At 40.4% G+C, this 19,704-nt stretch overlaps 2 protein-coding genes across 25 annotated transcripts in view; both read left to right on the forward strand.

Annotated features, from left to right (window-relative positions):
* ehmt1a (euchromatic histone-lysine N-methyltransferase 1a) overlaps positions 1 to 19,704 on the forward strand; it is a 37,674-nt gene that overhangs the window by 3,568 nt on the left and 14,402 nt on the right. Inside the window, exons 5-23 of one of the 4 annotated variants that reach the window (XR_004341329.1) lie at positions 278 to 488; positions 567 to 703; positions 3,027 to 3,170; positions 3,483 to 3,781; positions 3,859 to 3,954; positions 4,042 to 4,130; positions 4,429 to 4,535; positions 5,205 to 5,327; positions 6,441 to 6,542; positions 6,658 to 6,762; positions 7,941 to 8,095; positions 9,560 to 9,727; positions 10,192 to 10,336; positions 10,426 to 10,503; positions 13,239 to 13,354; positions 14,198 to 14,284; positions 14,394 to 14,472; positions 15,641 to 15,816; positions 15,887 to 16,200. Coding sequence is in view for 2 of the 4 variants with exons in the window: in XM_032579795.1 (XP_032435686.1) it covers positions 278 to 488; positions 567 to 703; positions 3,027 to 3,170; positions 3,483 to 3,781; positions 3,859 to 3,954; positions 4,042 to 4,130; positions 4,429 to 4,535; positions 5,205 to 5,327; positions 6,441 to 6,542; positions 6,658 to 6,762; positions 7,941 to 8,095; positions 9,560 to 9,727; positions 10,192 to 10,336; positions 10,426 to 10,503; positions 13,239 to 13,354; positions 14,198 to 14,284; positions 14,394 to 14,472; positions 15,641 to 15,816; positions 15,887 to 15,983 (2,514 nt within the window). In the remaining 2 variants the exon portion in view is untranslated. Of the gene's footprint in view, positions 1 to 277; positions 489 to 566; positions 704 to 3,026; positions 3,171 to 3,482; positions 3,782 to 3,858; positions 3,955 to 4,041; positions 4,131 to 4,428; positions 4,536 to 5,204; positions 5,328 to 6,440; positions 6,543 to 6,657; positions 6,763 to 7,940; positions 8,096 to 9,559; positions 9,728 to 10,191; positions 10,337 to 10,425; positions 10,504 to 13,238; positions 13,355 to 14,197; positions 14,285 to 14,393; positions 14,473 to 15,640; positions 15,817 to 15,886; positions 17,826 to 19,704 lie in introns of those variants that run through there. The other 3 variants (XM_032579795.1, XM_032579796.1, XR_004341330.1) reach the window with 3 other exon arrangements.
* The window catches only part of cacna1ba (calcium channel, voltage-dependent, N type, alpha 1B subunit, a), an 88,780-nt gene continuing 87,092 nt past the window's right edge, over positions 18,017 to 19,704 (forward strand). For 11 of the 21 annotated variants that reach the window (XM_032579775.1, XM_032579774.1, XM_032579787.1 and 8 more), the window contains exon 1: positions 18,020 to 18,968. In XM_032579775.1, coding sequence (XP_032435666.1) covers positions 18,709 to 18,968 — 260 coding nt within the window. In that variant the 5' untranslated portion in view covers positions 18,020 to 18,708. Of the gene's footprint in view, positions 18,969 to 19,704 lie in introns of all 21 variants that reach the window. The other 10 variants (XM_032579782.1, XM_032579783.1, XM_032579778.1 and 7 more) reach the window with 2 other exon arrangements.

Consider the following 19,704-nt stretch of genomic DNA (forward strand, 5'->3'; position numbering starts at 1 on the left):
AAGGAATATAGTGTCTCATTTAGACAGGAGAAAATAATTTTGTTTCATTATTTATGGGGATGTTACTTAATAATCATTGGTGGACAGTTAATTGGGTTTTCTTCAAATTAAATGTAAGAAAACAGAGTTAAATGTCTAAATATTTGGGGAGTTGCTTGTGTGTTGATATGAAGTTGATGCAGGTCTTTTTCTTTCAGGATGCCATGTTTTGTTTTACTAACTGTAGTTTGATTGGACGGTGATTAGATGAATGAGTTTCATTTCTGTTTTCCCATAGAAAGAAAAGCCAAAAGCAGGTGTGAAGAAGAATTTGCCTGCTTCAGCTGACAAGTCAGTAACAGAGCCCAGGACTGTAAACGCTGGAGAACAGACAGCTACAGAGGAGAGGAAAATATCTTTAGAAGACGGCCATGTTGAATACACAGAGCTGGCTCTGGACTGTCTGGATCTGAAAGCTCAGGAAGAGCTACTCTCCCCTTTTCTTTCAGGTAGACACTGAATGGTTTTCTGGAATGAGCCTCACGCCCTGAACTTTAGTGAGCTGATATTGTTCTGTGGCGCTGCAGGAGAGGCTGAGGAGAAGGAAACAGACCTGGCAGAGGAGCTACCGCTGTGCTGTTGTCGTATGGAGACTCCCAGCAGCGGAGGGAGCTTTTCTACCCGCAGTCAGACCTGCATGGCCATGGAGAGCTCAGATGGAATGGTAACAATAAAACACCTAAACTAAAATCCAATAATTCTAAATGGCCATTCATCGCTTGTTTCACTAAAACCCCATCTGTTGCTGGAAAGTCCAATCTTGGGCTCATGCGAGCCAAACATACGGTTCCACCTGTTTACATTTGTGATGGTGGGATTCATATCGATAACTCTCAAACTAACAGTTAGATAATCTAATGCAGGGATGCTCAATACGTCGATTGCGATCTACCAGTCGATTGCAAAGGTAGTGTGGGTACACTGCATGACATTAAAGAAAAATAGAGATCATCCTGTCACTTGATTGATATACAGAGAACCCTTACCAGTTGTTGGTGGTAATGTTTCCTTTAGTTGTTTGCTTACTGCGATTATTATAAAAAAGAAGAAAGGACTTGGACAGCTTGGTCCCTATGAATGCACAAACAACAGTGCTAAGTGTCTAGATAGCGAGTTACCTCCAGTTTTTAGCCTTCAGTTTTTCTCTTAAACTTTAGAAAGAGAATAAAAATGAGTAGGGGACCTGGACCAAGTAAGAAGGCAAAAACGTATCACTTTCATATATAATGAGACAAATAAAGAACTCTCATATTTATGAATAAATATATGTTTTGCATTTTTGTAGTAGGTAAATAATTTTGACTTGGGTCTTCTTATAAGTAACTTGCATACAGAAAAAGTCCCTGATTTAATCATTTTTATGGAGACTTACTGACCCTACAAAGCCGCTTTATGCTTCGGGCCTCTAACAGTTTTATTTTTCATATGACTTTGGGTCCTAGTCAAGGCTGGTTGCCAGTGCTTAAAAGAAGCAGGCGTCTGTCACCTCATGTTTATACCTCAGGGAAATGGATGGATACAGATAGGTTCAATCAAACCTTTTATCAACTTATAAAGCTCAGAACAGTTCATTTTACTTTAATATAACAATTTTTTTCATCTATACTTTGCTTTTCTAGCCGGTATTCCTTCATCAAAAACGTACCTGGAGTGTGGCTTTGATTCTTTCATGCATTCTTTGAGGAATCCTTTACTCTCCTGTGGCAACCACTTAGGGGTGCTTGAGCACCTGCTGTCACAGAGCACCGTTCCTCCCCAGAGCTCCAGGCTGCAAGCTGAGCTTCCGCCCACAGATCAGCATTACCCCGCAACTCCCCCAGGAAGAGCAAGCTGAAGAAGAGCTCCTTCAGACTAGCAGCAGCAGCAATTAGCAAACACCTGGTGGAACTGTGAGTCTGCTGAGCTCATAAGAGCTTCTTCTCTGTCCAACACTCCCAAGAACGGTTGTACACTGCTTAATAGAGAAACATTGTGATGCAGAAAGTGGGAGTGTTGGAAAGAGCAGAATCTCAATTTCAAATAGTCAAAATCTGTACAGCATTAATATGTACAGCATTTAACAACTGAAGGTAACATAGTTACTGGACTGAGCCATAAAATGGCACTATGTGCCTGGAAAACACATAATACTGCCCCTTTAAATTTTAAGTGGTTCTAGATAAATAGACCATCAGCTATTTTTTTTTAATGTTTTTCTGAAACAACATGTTTCAGAAAAAAAAAATGTTTTCTGAAAACAAATTGTTAATTGGTTTCTCTAAATTCTCCCTAGGTGTGAGTGTGTGTGTGCATGGTTGTGTGTCCTGTCTGTCTCTGTGTTGCCCTGCGACAGACTGGTGACCTGTCCAGGATGACCCCACCTCTCGCCCGGAACGTTAGCTGGAGATAGGCACCAGCACCCCTCCTGACCCACTAGAGACAAGGGTGTATAGAAAAAGGATGGATGGATGAATGGATATTGTTTTGAAGTTTTAAAGGTTTTACATATCAAGTGTTTCTCACTGATCCACTGCGGCTCAGAAAAGTCTGTTTAGATTTGTTGCTGCAAAGAACTTTCATTTGGTTTAAATCTGCAGATGAGTATGCCGTCAGTTTTTGAGAGAACTCCATGTTTCTTTGCAGTTGATTTGATTTATGTGAGTAACATAGGACCAACTGGAGTCAGAGTCAGAGGTTTTAATCAAAAGCTGTAGTGAGTCGTTTCATGGAGGAAAATATGGTACATGTAGCATATTTGTCATATTTACAGAATTGCACTCTGTAGGTAAAAATCAAACAGCGCAGTCAACTTTGTGGATGAATTGTTTCTTTACAAAAATACCACATCCCAGAATCTGGAGAGAACCTGTTCATCTGAATACCTTGAACTAGTCATTCCTCTCCTGACAGGTGGAATCCTAGGAATAAGAAGTCACAGCTCCATGTAAAGGTTACGGTCACATGATGCTATTGTGCTGCAGACCTGTTGTTTAATTGTTTCTTCCCAGGTGAGTCGCTGCCAGAGGCCGGTGGTGAAGCCAGAGTTAATGAGACCCTCCAACACCGTCCACCTGCTGGTTTTGTGCGAGGACCACCGAGCCGGCATGGTCAAGCATCAGTGCTGCCCTGGCTGTGGACTGTTCTGCAGGCTGGTAGGAAGAAATAAAACTTGCTAGCTTATAAATAAATGTTTCTCATTATTTTATGAAAGTAGCAGACCATATTACAAATAAATCTCCTGATAGTAAGCTGCTGACTTGAAGGCTATAATTTTTCTCTGCCATCAAAGCCTCAGTGGTTCACCCCAAGATCACATTCCTATCAGACATGTTCATAAGGTAGACACAACTAACCCATGATTAGAAGTTAATGAAATGTCTAGCATGTCCCAACAAGTATGAAAACCTGAAGTAATTGGAGATTAAAACTTGACCACGTTTCTGTGGTTTCTGCTTGCTTCTCAGGGTTCCTTCATGGAGTGCCGGCCGTACAGCAGCATTTCCCACCGCTTCCACCGGGACTGTGCCTCCATCCTGAACGAGCGTAGGTTTTGCCCCCACTGTGGAGAGGACGCCAGTGGGGCAACAGAGGTCATGTTCCCAAAGCCAGATCTGTCACCCTCCATACCCAGATCAAACCCTGGACCTTTACTTCCTGCTGTCGCCACTCTGCCTTCTGTTCCAACTTCCCCCGCTGTACCTCAGATCCTTAGGGCGAAGAAGAGCAGTCAGCCACAGAAGAGTAGGGAGGAGAGCCAGATGAGGTAACGTTGTCCTTTATAATGTCTAGGATATACAGAATGAGTCATTTAAAGGGCTGTTCCACTCTTTTACAACACAGACCCAGAGCTAATGTTTGTTGTTCAAGATTCAAGGGAGAAGCTGTACATCGTAAAGAGTCACTGGAGACCATCCTCATGTCACTGGATGACGAGAAGTAAGATTGCAAAGAAATGCTAAAATGAAGACCTTACAGGTTCTGCTTTTGCATGAATGATTGTTCAAGACTTTGTTTTTCTTTTAGCTTAAAACGGAAGAAAGCGAAGGGTCCTGCCAGGCAGCTGTATGTCTCGGCAAAGCAAGGAGACCTACAGATGGTCATTCAGCTTCTTGGTAAATCCAGTTTGCTACACATCCACTTTGGCACCTTACGTTTCCTAAATCTTTAGAAATATTATAATACAGGAGTGGAACAGTTCTTATATGGAACACTTCAACTTCCTGCTTGGCTTAGGATATTTTTTGATAATTCATGAGCAGGTGCTATTATAAGTTCACATTTACACTTTCCCATAAGCCAGACTGTCTGCACAGATCCTAGGTGTTACTTTGTACCAGTGGTTATTATGTACTTTAATCAGCAGTATATGCTTTGAAACGTCCATGTAAGCCTAAAGATAGTTTTCTGCAGTTGATGGAAAGGACCCAAACTTCTTGATGGAGGGACACCACAAGCGCACCGCTCTTCATGCAGCAGCTGCTGAGGGTCACCAGGAGATCTGCCACATGCTGGTCCAGGTAAAATAAAACAGGCCTCAATGCAGAACCAAACTGGTGGATCTCTAAAGGAAGAAATATGAGAAGTCTTAAAATTATGTCTTACCTATCAGGAAAACTCCTCTGTTGTATTTTGGCTCTGGTTTTTCTGTAATCCAGGCTTAGTAAGTTCTGTTTCCAGATCCAGTTTAACACTTCACAACAGAGCTACTGTGGTTTAAAGTTAATTTAATTAGATACTGGAGAAAGTTCAGAGTTTTCTCCAGCCTTTCCGACTGAGGTCAAAGTGACCCACTTTGTCTCTCATTATTCCCTCACTGATGACGTTACAGCAGATCCTACCACCAGAGGGCGATGTTGAGCAGCAGGTTTCCAAATACAGAGGATCCTGGATTCTGAAAGCTATTTATTTTACATCCTTTTATTACTTTATGGCTGCCATAAAGCCAATATTTCTATTCAAATTTATTGTAGAATCTCTTTCCTAACCATAGCCAAATTCTATCGCAAAATGCTTAGAATTATATTTTGTAAAGTTTTTAATGCTTTTTAAACTACTCCAAGATCATGTTGGGAGTTTTATGTTGCATAAAACTTTCCTGAGTCCATAACTGTTGAGGTCTGAGAACCCAGAGCTGTTGCCTCTCTGGGAGAGATGATGATGGATTTTGTGTCCCTGTGTGGTTAAAGGCTGGGGCCAACCTGGAGATGTTCGATGAGGAGCACAGGACACCTCTCATGGTGGCCTGCGAAAACAACCATCTGGACACAGTGAAGTACCTGGTCAGAGCCGGAGCTACAGTTGGCCACAAGGTGGGACATTGGGCACCCACTTACTGCCTGCTTGTCATCTTCATCTGTTGTGTACTTGTATTACACTCTGCCCCTTCGGTTTATTTATTCTGAACTCTGTCTGCTGTTGTTTTCAATTCATGTTAATGTGAACATTTAGAGCATTTGAATATGTCTTATGGAAAATTATAGTCTAGAAAAATCCCCCTCCTAATAAGACAGCTTTGCATCATAGCCTTCTTCCAACCACATGTGAGACATGTTTTTTTTTTATGGTGGCAAAAACATATTTGTTTGTTCAGACTTTCTAATTTTCATTTTTGTTGTTTCCATATAATCACTAAAAAAGAAACAAAGAGGCTAAAACCTAATTTTTACCATTTAACTCAGCAAAGCAACAGGGTGTTTAGTTTTTCAGAAATATTCTGTTTTAACACAGTGCTAAAGTCAGGAAGTGCCAACTACTGGGGGCAGTTAAGATGAGTTTCTTTTAGAGCATCCTCACCTAGAGCTGCAGACGGCCTATTAAATCACTGAAGGTGTTCTGACCACGAAACTCTGATTACTACATCTTTATGTGCCATGAGAACCCCAGTAAACACAGTCCTCTCCCATAATTCACATTTCTTGCTCCATCTATGTTTTAGCTTAGTGTTCTTAATGTGTGTGCTCTAGTCTACCATGCTTCTGCTCTTAACTCCAGCAAACTCCTGCAGAAGAACTGACCTAGGTTCTAATATTAGTGTTCTTGTATTTTTTGCTTTGTATGAACAAAGGTGCAGTTAAACTGAGGTAAGCATGTGAAGGGAATATGGAAAAGGTGTGTGTGTGTGTGTGTGTGTGTGTGTGTTTATCAGTGATTACTGAAAGATATAAACTAGTTGTTTTCCAAATCTGGCTGAAAACTGATACGATTAAATGAGCCTAAGAGTATTTAATACTGAAAGGTCGTTTGTAAAAGACAAGATTAGACAGCAAACATTTTCAAACAGATGATCATATTTCAGTAGATCCCGTCTGACGTAACACATAGTTTTAAGTGAGGAAGGCTAGAAACAAATACAACAAAGAGTCTTTCAGACCATGACGGCATCCATGTTGTTTTGTTCAATGTGAATCATAATGTTATCCCAGGACATCATGGGTTTCACCTGCCTGCATCTGGCTGCTAAACTGGGACATTATGATGTTGTCGATCATCTGCTTAACAAGGCATCCAAATACATCAACTGTCAGGTAAAAATGCATATAATCTTCATATACTAAGCACTGGGATCACATACATACACGTGTGGGTGTGTGTGTGTGTGTGAAAAATCTTGACATGAGTTATTAGCTTCTGTCTGTTCAGGATAATGGGGGGTGGACGGCCATCACCTGGGCAATCGAACACAAGCACAAAGAACTGGTGCATCTGTTTCTGAGGAAAGGAGCTGATGTCAACATCAGAGACAAGGTGAGTCACTAACACACCACTAGTGTGTTAGTGTTAGCAGAGTCCCTTGTAAGGACTCTCTGCAAGGCTCCTTATAGAGAGATGTTGCAAACTGGCATTTAATGTTGACATGTTAGGTACTACAACACTGGTGCACAGGTGTTTTGGAGTAAATTTAATTTAACTACATTTAATTAATGTAAATGTATTTACTTATTGTGCATTATGTATCTAGGTCAGTCAATGATGACAGAAAACAATGCACAAGTACTGCTAATGATGACCTGAGTATGACCCCTGGTATGCTAATGCCAGGGGTCAGCAACCTTTATCTTCCACAGTAATGCTGAAGTATTTTTTTTATTTTTTCATAAGCTGTCATATAATGCAAATAAATGCACATAATTTACTATTTCTACAATTGTCCCCTAATTATATATATGACTAATTAATGATATAAAATCTGCCCAATCCTTAGTTGAATAATGTTGCTGAAAAGCTTCAGAACCCAAATCAGAACAAAATGCTTAGAATTATGGTCACACATCGCCTATTCTTATATATCAGTTGTGGAAGACATTAGTAAGTCTTTATATATTTTAACAATTATACAACCAAGCTAAGAATCAGACAATTTACTGAGTTTATCAGCTAGTTTTAATGAAGTCAACCTGGTGTGCATTTGTTCTTATGAAGCAGGTGTTGTTCACAGTGTGACCACTAGATGGTATCAAAGCGCTTGTTTTTACAGCACTTGTGGTACAAGCCTTGACTGTATTCATCCTGGAACAGATAGGAGGTTAATCAGTGTCACCTGCCATAAGAACAGCAGTGACACTCACTGTCTCTGTGGGACACATGGAGTCATTTCAAACCAGTTTTGGTTGAGGGTGAAAGTTTGTCTGCAGAGTTCAGCTGGTGCAGTGGTTCTCAAATCCAAACCTCGATGCAACTTTTAGATGTGTCCCTGGTTACACACACTTCAATCAAATATCTGAATTATTTCCTCAGTGCAGTCAAGCTCTCCAGAGTCCTGCTAATGACCACGTTATTTGACTCAGATGTGTTGAAGCAGAGATGCATCTAAAACCTGCTGGACAAGGCCTGGATTTGAGGATCCCCAGTCTAGTGTACTGGTTAGTAACAGTGTTACATTTGTGAACTTTGCCATGCTGACGTCTAGCTTGGGCTTTGTGCAGGAGGAAAATGTCTGTCTGCACTGGGCGGCTCTGTCGGGCTGCGACGACGTCGCCCAGGCGCTGCTGGAGGCTGGGTGCGACCTGAACGCCATCAGCATTCACGGTGACACACCACTTCACATCGCTGCCAGAGAGAATCACCTACAGTGTGTTATGTGAGTGTGTAGCCTACAGTCAAATGTCTGCTAGATTCTGTAGCTCTTCATAGGTGTGAAAGGATCAGTGGTGACGTTGTTAAGGACACAGTCTGTGTCTGGACCGTGTCTGAGGAGTTCTCTCTCATTTTCAAGGAAATTATACAATTAAGTAAATACAGAAATACAGAAATGCTCCTACGGTTACCAAACATCACATAAAATATCAAATTGTCTTACATTTGAAACACAAAAAAATATTTTGTATTAAATTCATATACTTTACTTATTTTTTACTTATTTTATAATACTTGTAGAAGCCTAAATTCAGTTTTAGTTCATTCAGACCTTTAGGATAAATTAAGTTTATATCTCATATGATAATTTAAGTTTATTCGGACCACCAGGCTTTACTTGTGTCCCCACCAGGCTTAGCATTGTTTATTTATGTAATTTTTTAAAAATTATTCCCTTTTTGAAGATTTTATAGTTGGTGTTTAGGCATTAATCTTCCAGTCGTCTAATAACGCATGACTATCAAGTGATAATTTCACATTTCTTGTCAACTTTAAACATTTTTTAAATCAAAAACATGGCGGCTGGCAGGATGACTGCCCTAGCACCCCGAGCACCGGGCTTAGAAAGTTTTTTGGGGGAAACCCTGGACTGTTGGAGTGGAGTCACAGTTTTTACTCTTTTGCTCTTCATTGTATTTGTGGACAAGTTACATCTATCGTTTTTATCTTTGAAGTAAACAGTTTAACTTTATCAAGAGGATCTGTTCTAGTTTTTTTAGTTTGTTTTGTGGACCGTAGGGGGGAAATACTGACAGCGTCAGGTTTATGGTTTCATTAATTGGGAAGTTTCCTTTAAGCTTTATGTTGCATTTCTTAAAGGGTCAGTATTATGCAGAATCGACTCTTTAGAGTTTTACATCATGTTATGATGTTATTCCCTCATCAGAAACATACCTGGAGTGTTGTCTTGATTCTTTCACGTATGTTTGAGAAATTCTTTAATCTCCATAACAACCATTCAGCTGTGGAGAACGCCTCAGTAGACCTAGCTTTAAGATACAGCTCTTCCTTGGAGCCTCCGAGCTTTTGCTTCACAGAGCATCCTCCCCTACCCAGCTCCTTCAGACTAGCCAGCAGCAATTAGCAAACACCTGGTGGAATTGCAGATCTGCTGAGCTCATTATATGAGCTACTTCTCAGTGAAATGTTGGTAAAAAGGTTGAAGGGTTAATAGAGGAGTGATGTTCTGATGACATCAAGAAGGCTCTTAGGATTATCATGTCCAAAGATAACATTTTATAATCATAATTATAAAATGTACACACATTTTCATGTGTGTATATGTCTATAACAGAGACATAGAAAGGTTCATTTTGTTCTTGAAGAGAAAAGGAAGTAAGTACTGCATCATTTACAGTGTATGAGAGCCACCAGAGTTACAACATGACTTTTATTTTACGGACTGCAGGTTGTTTTTGTGTCATGGGGCGGATGTTTCTCAGAAAAACAAGGAAGGTGACACAGCGTTGGCCCTGAGTGTGAGCGGCTCCAAAGTGTGGACGGCTCTCAACACCAACAAAAGACTCACTGATGCCAGGAGAGAACGGGACTGTCAAGGAGAGAGGCAGCTCAGCAGGTAGACACCAAAACTGAATCCATAACAAGACCTAAATTGGCTTGAATTTCTAAGCTCAGAAAGTCTGACAATGAGGTTAATATATTTCCCAACATTGAAGATTTCCAAGCCTTATTATTTTGTTTCTTATTCAGTAGTTTTTCTTTGGGTTTTCTAGTAGAAAACTAGAAGCATATAATTTGAGCTTGAAAGATGATAGTAGAACTTCCTTTTTCCACTTCCTTCCTTCCTTTTTGCTGAGCCAGGTTACTAGCATGAGATCGCTATTGACTGTTTATTGATTTGTCCCCACTTAGCCAATTAGACATCTCTTTATGCTATGTGCCTTAGCTGTCCGTGCAGCTTAGGAAAATATCTGTAGTTTTTGAGAATAGGGAACCTTTGCGAAACCGATTCCTGAATTTATTTGTTTTATTTTACCTCTCAGATGTTAACAAGGTCCAACATTTCTTTTCTTCTTGTAGGGACATATCCCGGGGATATGAGGCGGTCCCTATCAGCTGTGTTAATGGTGTTGACAGTGAGCCATGTCCTGATAACTTTAAATATATACCAGACAGCTGCCTCAGCTCATCACTGAACATAGACAAGGACATCACCCATCTCCAGGTGAGTCTAGATCTCTACCTGTGAAGTCTAAGCTTATGGCTGACTGCTTGTGGAGCTCCTCATGGCTATGAATGTATTTTGTCACTAAGCACTGCAGCTGCACAGATGACTGCTCATCCAGCTCCTGCATGTGTGGCCAGCTCAGTCTGCGATGTTGGTATGACAGTGTAAGTCTAAACACACACACACACGCACACACACACACACCTGATATCCCCAATATCAAAAGTGTTGCTGTTTTCTACTATTTGCAGATGAGGAAAAACAATTTCTGTATTTTCTTTTTGTTTTAGCTGATGGGATTTGCGAGGGCAGTTTGTCTCGCTACATCTATTCTGAGCCTACAATGCAGAAAGATCACAAAAATGATCTTTTATCTATAAATATCAAATATTTATATAATCCTAGGAAAAAAAGTATTTGTTTAATTTTTCCTTCAAAAGTAATTTCCCTTTTGATGCAGCTCAGAATTTGACATAAACTCGTTATATTTTTGCAAACATAGAATAATAATAATAAAGTGTTTTTAAAAGTTTCACCATATAATAAAGATTCAGAAAAAACATTAGGGTATCCATGGAAAGTTGTCTTTAAACATAATTGTTAATTTACTAGAAATGTCCTGAATTCGGTTTAAATTTACCTCGAGTCAAACGTCGGGATCCATTTATTCGCGACCTGATCAGATCTAATTTCTAAGCATTTCTTGTGCTGGAGACACCACTGTTGGAGACGTCATTCTTCATGCTGAAGACGTCTTTGCCAAACTCCCCCCTGCAATAAAACTCAAAGCTGATCAGATAAGAACTACAAAAGCAAGACCTAAATAAAAAAGCATCGTCTTTGGAGTCAAAAGAACTCTGAATGTTTTTCCTCCAACTCGCTGAAAGTCTCTTGATGGATCTGCCTCTGGAGGCCTGCTGTGGCACCCTCTCCATTCCTCAACGAGAAGGATACTTTCCTCAGTTCTTCCAACCAAAGTACCTGAGGTTCTGCTGTGAAACACAAGCTGGGACGCCAGCCGACCTTACACCTGCCTGAAGAGAATGAGTTTCTTTTTTTATTTTATTTTATTTTGTTCCATCAATTTTTGGATTTTTGAATTTTGAATCCACCTGATAATCGACTCAAAGTGATAACGTTCCATTATCTGGGATGAGTTAGGTGTTTAAAATAAGGCTATTGTAAGTTGCCTTTCTGTTGCATGCTTGCTTAATGTTGTGCTGGCTACATGCTGTCTCTTCTTATGCTTTGTTTTTGCTCTGCCATTTTAATTCTTTCACATGTCAGTGATTCTCTGGTTGACAATAATTGAATTCAGCACTTCTAGAATTCATTAGCTCTCTCTTGACCAATCTCCCTCCTGTTCATCTTGTGTTCTTGATTTTTCTGTTCATATCTACTTTGTGGTCATACAAGACCTTGGACCATGTTTCTTTTGTCTCATCTGCATGTTAACCTTCCTCCCCTTTTGCTTTCGTCTTCCTCCTTCTTCGCCAAAGGATCGAGTTTCTCTGTTCTACAACACTGTGGTGCTGCCTTTAAGATTCAGATTTTTACTTGTCTAATTTGGTGGTTAGTTAGTTTTTTAAATTAATTTTCAACATTCCATTTCGTTTGGTCATAGTTTGTTCTTTAAACTGTTTTGATTTCCATTCTATTATTCAATAATTAAAAAATGAGATTATTTGCAGAATAATTCAGCTGTAAAGTTGGTCCATTTTCTCAATAAACTCTTTGGACTTGATTAGAAATCAGCGTGTCGGTGATCAGACCTTGTTCTGTGAGGAGTTTCTTCTGCTGCTTTCTGAATTCATTCCTTCTTGAGAGACTGAGTTTGGCTTACTCAGAGTTACTACAGTTGGTGCTTCTATTAAACAAAAATAATTTTATTAATAATTTGATCAATAAAATATTGATTACAATTATTAATAATTACATAAGCCAACAATTTTGATGCCACCACGTGAGGTTGGTACAGCGTTTCTGGTTTTCCAGAATGTTGATTCTCAACTCCAGATGTTTGGTTTGTCCTGCAGCACAGCTCAGCTCTTTTATCTGATAGATTTAAACATATGAAAATATAAACATACGACGGAGTAGTAATAGAGTTAAAAAGTTATTTCTACTAAGTGTAGGGTGTTAGATTTTATACAGGAATTACATGGGATGAGAAAAGAAAAATAAAGAAGGAGAAGGAAGAGAGAGAATAAAGGAAGGGCAAAACGATAATAATAATAATCATAATAGATGAATTTATGTTATTTATAGTATAAGTTAAAATCATCCATCCATCCATTTTCTGTACACCCTTGTCCCTAGTGGGTCAGGAGGGGTGCTGGTGCCTGTCTCCAACAAACTGTCGCAGACAGACAGAACACACAACCATGCAGACACACACACACTCACACCTAGGGAGAATTTAGAGAAACCAATTAACCAGACAGTCATAGTTTTGAAGTGAAAATCATATAAAATCTACTGTATAAAGATAATTTTCCATTGAAATGTGTTCAGTGAGTAAAATTGTCTGAAGTGTCAGACGGGCAGCGGTCCTCGTTTTCCAATTTATAGGAATTTGTTTTAATGGTTAAAGCTATAAAGCATGAAAATATTTATCTGGATTATTCTGTAAAGTGTTTCCACATAATTCAGACTAAACTAGACCCATTTTATGCATTCTTTGAGCTACGTAGTGAATTCAATGGAATATTTTATATTGAATAACCTGAAAATTATAATTTTTCCTCATACATGAGATATTATTGCAAGTTTTTTATCCAGAAGTCATAATCCAGGTTTAAAAATCAACTGAATGTGATCTGTGATTCCACTGTGAAAATGCACATATTAATTTAGCTTTCTTTCAGTCACCTGTAGTAAGTATTGTGTGTGTTTACAGGAGGGTCGGCTGCCTCTGGACTTCTGTCAGTGGGAGCCTCCCGTGCTGTTTGAGTGTAACCATGCCTGCTCCTGCTGGAGGACGTGTCGGAACCGTGTGGTGCAGAACGGACTCAGGTGGGACCGTCCTCTCAGAAAATCTGCTGCATCTAGAATTCCCTAACAGCTCAGTGTAGTTTGCCTCCATCCTGGTGTTTGAAATGCATGTTGACTGAGTTCTTCGGAAATGTTTGATATGTTTCTAAGGAGCAGAAAAAACTTCCGGAAAGTTTTTTTTATTTTTTCAATCTCATAATCCAGTGAGCGACTCCTGCTTGTTCAACCAGGTGCAAAATATCTCCAGTCAGCTTCCTGCAGATCCTCCACATCTGTTCAGAACAGAGATCAGGCTCAGTCTCAGCTCCTCCCGCTGACAGATTAAATCAATTTATTATGTGCTGCAGCAGAGGAACATGAAATAATTCATCAGATTGTGAAATAATTCATTTTATTGTGAAATGAAATGAGATTACTATTTTATTTGTGGCACGTATAATTAATTATGTTGTGTAATTTTTTTTTGGGTTTTCAAATTTAATTTATTAATCACACATTCAAATAATTATTTATTTCAACACTTTTTACCCTCTTCAAATTGACAGGCCACAAAGCGAACAAGCCAGGACAACAAAGGGCTTTTGTCTGTTACAGTTTTTGTGGGTAGTTTTTGTAAATAAAACACAAATTCTTGTTTCATTTGAATAAAACTTTTAAATAACAAAACACTTAGTTCACAAGCAGTTGTGTGCAGGAACAGTTGTGTTTTTGTGCTGTGGTATTTTTGTATGATTTACAAAGATCAGGTATGTTACTTTAAAAATTGAAAGCTTTGACCGAGTGACGAGGCAGATTAGAATCCTGATATCCGCTTCCCTTCCACCAACATGATGACATGAAGTGTGTTGATGTTGTTTGTTCCAGAATCCGCCTGAAGCTCTACAAGACAGAGAAGATGGGCTGGGGAGTGAGGACCGTTCAAGACGTCCCACAAGGAACATTCATTTGCGAGTGAGGAAACGCTGACAGAAGAGACATAATTAAATCCATTACTATACTGCTAACACACAATGCTGTAGAGCTGCAGCATGCTAAGCTCTGCTTCTGGATACTTTAACAGGTACGTTGGCGAGATCATCAGTAATTCTGAGGCTGACAAGAGAGAGAACGACTCTTTCCTCTTCACCTTGGACAATAAGGTGAACTACATGCAGACATGTTGATAGGAAGCCCACACATTAGGGATGCTGAACCCTGGAAACATTTCCTGCTTCCATGCATCTTTTGTCTACAGCATAATATTTTCTAGTGGAACCATGCTCCTTCCACTATAATGGGTTAGAGTGAAAGAACAAATGTTCATGCTCTAATATAAGTTTTTATAATTCAGAACATAAAAGAATAATCTGTTTCTAACCAATGGAGAACTGAGGTGTGTGTACCTTTTTTTCTGAAGTAAAAACATAAGATGACCCGTGTTGCTTTCGTAGCTTAACCAAGTAACTATGTTACCTTCAGTTGTTCTAAAAATGCTGCATGGATCAAATATAATTTAAAAGAACTCCCTTCGTAATGTAACGCCTTGAAATTGGGCTTTTAAAAACTCCTGGTCTCTCTGAAACTCTGCCTTCAGAAAGTCATTACAACGTCTCTCCTCTATTAACCCTTTAACAATGTTTCTACCAGCGTTTCACTGAGAAGTCCAATAGTGAGCTCATCAGTTCCATCAGGTGTTTGCTAATTGCTGCTGGCTAGTCTGAAGGAGCCGAGTGGGGAGAGCTGCTCTGTGAGGCAGAGGCTTGGAAGGCAGCGCTAGGCCCTAGCAGGTGGTGCTCTGTGAGAGCAGGTGTTAAGGCACAGCTGAATGGTTGTCATGGAGATTATACGATTTCTCAGACATGCATGAAAGGATCAAGGCAACACTCCAGGCATGTTTTTGATGAGGGAATAACACCATAACATATAAAGCTCAAAAAAGTTTAACCAGATCCATTGATTGATTGATTGATCATCAAAGTGTGATTGAACATTTCCTGTTAATGCAAAGGAGGAATTACATCCGTAAGGAGGAATTACATCCGTAATTACCCAAGAGAAACTGCCATTTCCAGAACTGAGACTGGAAAGTGGTTGAAGTAGACAATCATGTAGCAAAGCTGCCTGTCCTCCTCAGAGTGGTCACAAGGTTAGCATGTGTTATGACCATTACAGCTCTAGAGCTGACCTTTTTACAGATCAGACCAACGTAATGTTTGTCCATTGTTTTGCAGTTCTTTGTCTAGAGAACACCACTCTCCACAATAATTCTCCATTTAGAACAAGAAAAGTTATGTGACTGTGATGCTGTTGGGTCATGGTCTTATTCAGGTAGGGGAGCCATACTGCATCGATGCCAGGCTCTACGGCAACATCGGCCGCTTCATCAACCATATGTGTGAGCCCAACCTGATAGCTGTGAGGGTGTTCACCGTGCACCAAGACCAGCGCTTCCCAAGAATAGCCTTCTTCTCAAGTAGACCCATCAAAGCTGGAGAACAGATCGGGTGAGTTTCTGCTAAAATCCTTTCCTCGGCTCTCTCTGGCATTCTTGGATAATAATCATTTTGTCTCTAGGATTGACTATGGCGACAACTACTGGAGGGTGAAAAGCAAGTTCTTCAGCTGCCTGTGTGGTTCTCCCCAGTGCCATCATTCAGCTGCAGGCAGATAGAAGCTGATCCATTTCACCTCCATCAGCAAATGATGGAGCAGTCAGAACTACAGAATTATGGACCGTCCTTAGTTTGGCTTGGACAATGAGTTGATGTTGTATTAGGATTTGTCTTGGTTCCCTGTCCATAAAGTCCATCTCAGCACAAACCACTCAATTGTGCTGAGTGTGTGCTCTTCCTATAGTGAAGTTGTATTCTGGTTTGCACTAAAGTTCTGTGCTGTTGCTTTTTCCTTCTACATTTATCTTATTGATAAATATGATGGTTGTGTTTCTACTTTATTGCTCTTTGTGCTTCATTTAACTTGCAGTGAAACATAATTTCTTTTAAACATTTTTCGTACAACACACTTTTTTTTTTGTCTTGAGGCATCAATGTTAAAACGATGAAACTGTCACCTACTGTGAAAGTCTCTGAGCAGGAGTTATCAAACCTTGGTCTTTGGTGTCTTAATATTTTTAGATGTGCATGTGCTTCAGAACTTTTGATTTGAATGCATTGGCTAAACGCGCCAAACGTCGAATGAGTCATCAATATGTGAGAAAGTACCAGGGAAATTTTAACTTGTTCAAGGCCTTGTTGTTGTGAAGTTTTTAAAATATGTCATGTTTTTATACTGACTTTCCAAAACTGCTGTCTGTAATTTATTTTGATTATAACTGCATTTTTATTGTGGGAGATTTCAGCTTTTAAGCAGAAGGACTCTGAAACATTGTAGATCAACTTCTAACAAAGGAGATATTCTGAGTCTGGTCATTTCCAAAGGTCTGGATGTTACTCATGTGACTGCAGCTGATTTTGTTCTGTCTGAAGCTGTTTAACATGAACAATTAAGGGACTGGTGAGAAATGTAGCAGAAGTTTGAGGTGAAAGCGTAGTGTAGTGAACCCAAACAAGGTAGAGAAGAGCTAAACTAAATTCATTTTCATTTTTATAAATAGTTGTCATATTGTTACCTTGAGGAAAAAAGTCAGATATTTCTCTTTTTCTGACTGCAATAAAAACAATCCTGATGTTTCCACTGTGTTTACTGTTTACTGATCCGTCCAATGACTTGTCTTTAAAAAAAAAAAAAAAAAAAAATTCAGAGAATTAGAGGAGCAGTAGTTATTCCCACCTCTGGTAAACGGATTATGTCTCCTGCCTCAAACACTTTATGACTTTTACAAATCAATTATGATTTGTTTTTTTTGTTGTCAAATTTAAAACTCATTTCTATATATAAAAACAAATGTTTGACATAAAATATGTGATTGCATAAATATTCACCCCTTTAAGTCCATATCCACCTTTGGCTGCAGTCACAACATGGAGAGTGTGTGGTCTCTTTATGGCTCCACTGTTCCTTGTAAAACTGTCCAGTCTGTCAGGAGGCCTTTTTAAGTCGGCCACTCCAGAACATCCAGCTTGTTTGTTTTAAACATCTGAGATTGATCCGTTGGTTTCGTTTCTTAAATGCCCAAATCTTAAACTGACTCTACAGGTTGGTGAACTTTTCAATTTGCAATGCAGCTTTCTGCACAACTGGATATGAATTGAGGCATTAAGGGGTTAACTATTTTTTTTTCTTGATTTGCTCATAAATGTAATTCATTGCTGCTAAGGAAACAGGATGGCCACATGAGGTATAAGAGGTTTTAAAATGTAGTTTGCCCACAGGAACCGGATGTGTCCTAAAAGCAGAACCTTTTACAACCTCATCAAATCCTTGACCTTTCTGTTGCCGGGCTGTTATTCTTCTGTCAACCAGCTGTTCTTACCAGCATCACTTTATATAATGTGGGATTATTTACCTAATGTGTTCATTTGTTGTTGGAAAATAAAGTTGTAAGCTTGACTCATTTATGACTCAATGATTTATGAATGCAGGGGTTGGATTCATAAATCCAGCATGTGTGACATGCTTTTTATTTAGATTCATTCTATTTATTTCATTAAACTCAAGCATGAAAATATAAGTAAACAAAAAGGAACAGCTCTTATTCTGACAGTTGATGGGATACGTTTTTATACGATGTGGCTCGCTCCCTTCCTTGTTGCTATGGAAACAGGGCCGGTCCAGGTGGAGCCACTGGCTGGCGTCTGTCAGCCACATGGGGGGATGGATGAGCGGCGCTGGGGGAAGTGGAGTCTACACTCTTCTTAAAGGAGGTTTCGTGGAATCGAGCGACCGAGCCGTGATTTCTCTGCGGAAGACGGATCATCTGAAGGCGGCGTGTTTTTTCAGCTTCCGTGGGGAGCGGCAGCTCCAAGAAACGCGCTCCACATTCAACTCGGCGCGGACTGGAGCCTCCCGGAGGAGGAAATGCGGCTGTTTCTGGGCGTTCTTCTCAGGCTAGGGATCACAGACTGACTGAAACCCGTCTCTGCAGTCAAACAGCTGGGAAGTTGTTTTCACTGGATGGATGGATCTGTCGCCTCTGAGGAGCGGGGCGGGCAGTCGGAGGAGCAACACCCAGGAAAATGATGCACCATGGAGGGGCAGCCGCTGAACTTTGAGCAACAAATTCACCTTGGAACTGCAGGCGGCATGGGGAGCCGCGGAGACCAGGAGCTGTCGGAGCGACCCTGAGGAGCCACTCTCGTTGTTTTGCTGGATCTTCTTGCTGACTCTGTCAGTGAGGACCTGCCGGGGGACGGTGCAGCAGGCTCTGCTGTGATGCTTCATCTCCATTCCTGTTCTGTCAGTGTCGGTGTCTCCAGCCAGATTTTCGCAGTCTCAGAATGGCTCGTTTTGAAGACGATGCGTCCAGCCGCTTCAGAGGCAGCGGCCCCGCGGGGCCAGCCAGAGGGGCCAACCGGCAGCCGGGGCCTCCGGGGGGCCAGAGGATGTACAAACAGACCATGGCTCAGAGAGCCAGGACCATGGCTATTTACAACCCCATTCCAGTCAAACAGAACTGCCTCACCGTCAACCGCTCCCTGTTTATCTTTAGCGAGGATAATATCATCCGGAAATATGCCAAAAAGATCACAGAATGGCCATATCCTTACTGTGTACAGCGCGGATCACTGCGCAGACCTCAGTCAGAAACATACTTATCAGGAGCATTTTACAGTTAGGTCTCATGATGTCTGCAGCCTTATTCACTATAAATTATAAAGGAACAGGTAGCTGCTGCTGCTGGAGGGTTAGTTGGCTTTCTGCCACAGAAATACAGCTGCTGTTAACATTTCTGTGCATATTATTCACATCATCTTTTAACGATCAAACAGCCTCAGTCCAGGATGGGCCGTTCTGGAAGCCAGCCTGTGCTGCAGTGTTTTATTCTGTGAAGGTGTGTTGTTTGTTTTGATTGTCTTTGATGTTTCATGAAACATAAATTTATGAACTGGGTTTGGCTTCAGAACGGAGGATAAAGGCTGGTGTTTGGTGAGTTTCTTGGTGAGGCTGGAGGATCTCGGTCCCTCTGGGCAGGAGCTGCTGGCTGCCTTCAAACAGCAGCTCTCCTCATGGGTGTGACTCAAACAAACAAGCTGCACTCACAGAATTCATTCAGGCTGTCTGAACAAGCTGCTGCTGACATGGAGTAGCTGCTATCTGCTGTGATCCAACAATCAGGCTTCAAATCCCACTGAAAGAATGATTGATCATTTCCAGTGCTGCGAAGGAGTGCTTCCCCCCTTTCTGGTTTGATTTTCCTCAAATAAATTCTGCTGTCAGACTCTGTCAATATAGGTCAATCCAAAAGACAGTTTTCAAAAGTGATTATTTAATCA

Source organism: Xiphophorus hellerii, chromosome 12, assembly GCF_003331165.1.
Source record: "Xiphophorus hellerii strain 12219 chromosome 12, Xiphophorus_hellerii-4.1, whole genome shotgun sequence".
Taxonomy (NCBI): domain Eukaryota; kingdom Metazoa; phylum Chordata; class Actinopteri; order Cyprinodontiformes; family Poeciliidae; genus Xiphophorus; species Xiphophorus hellerii.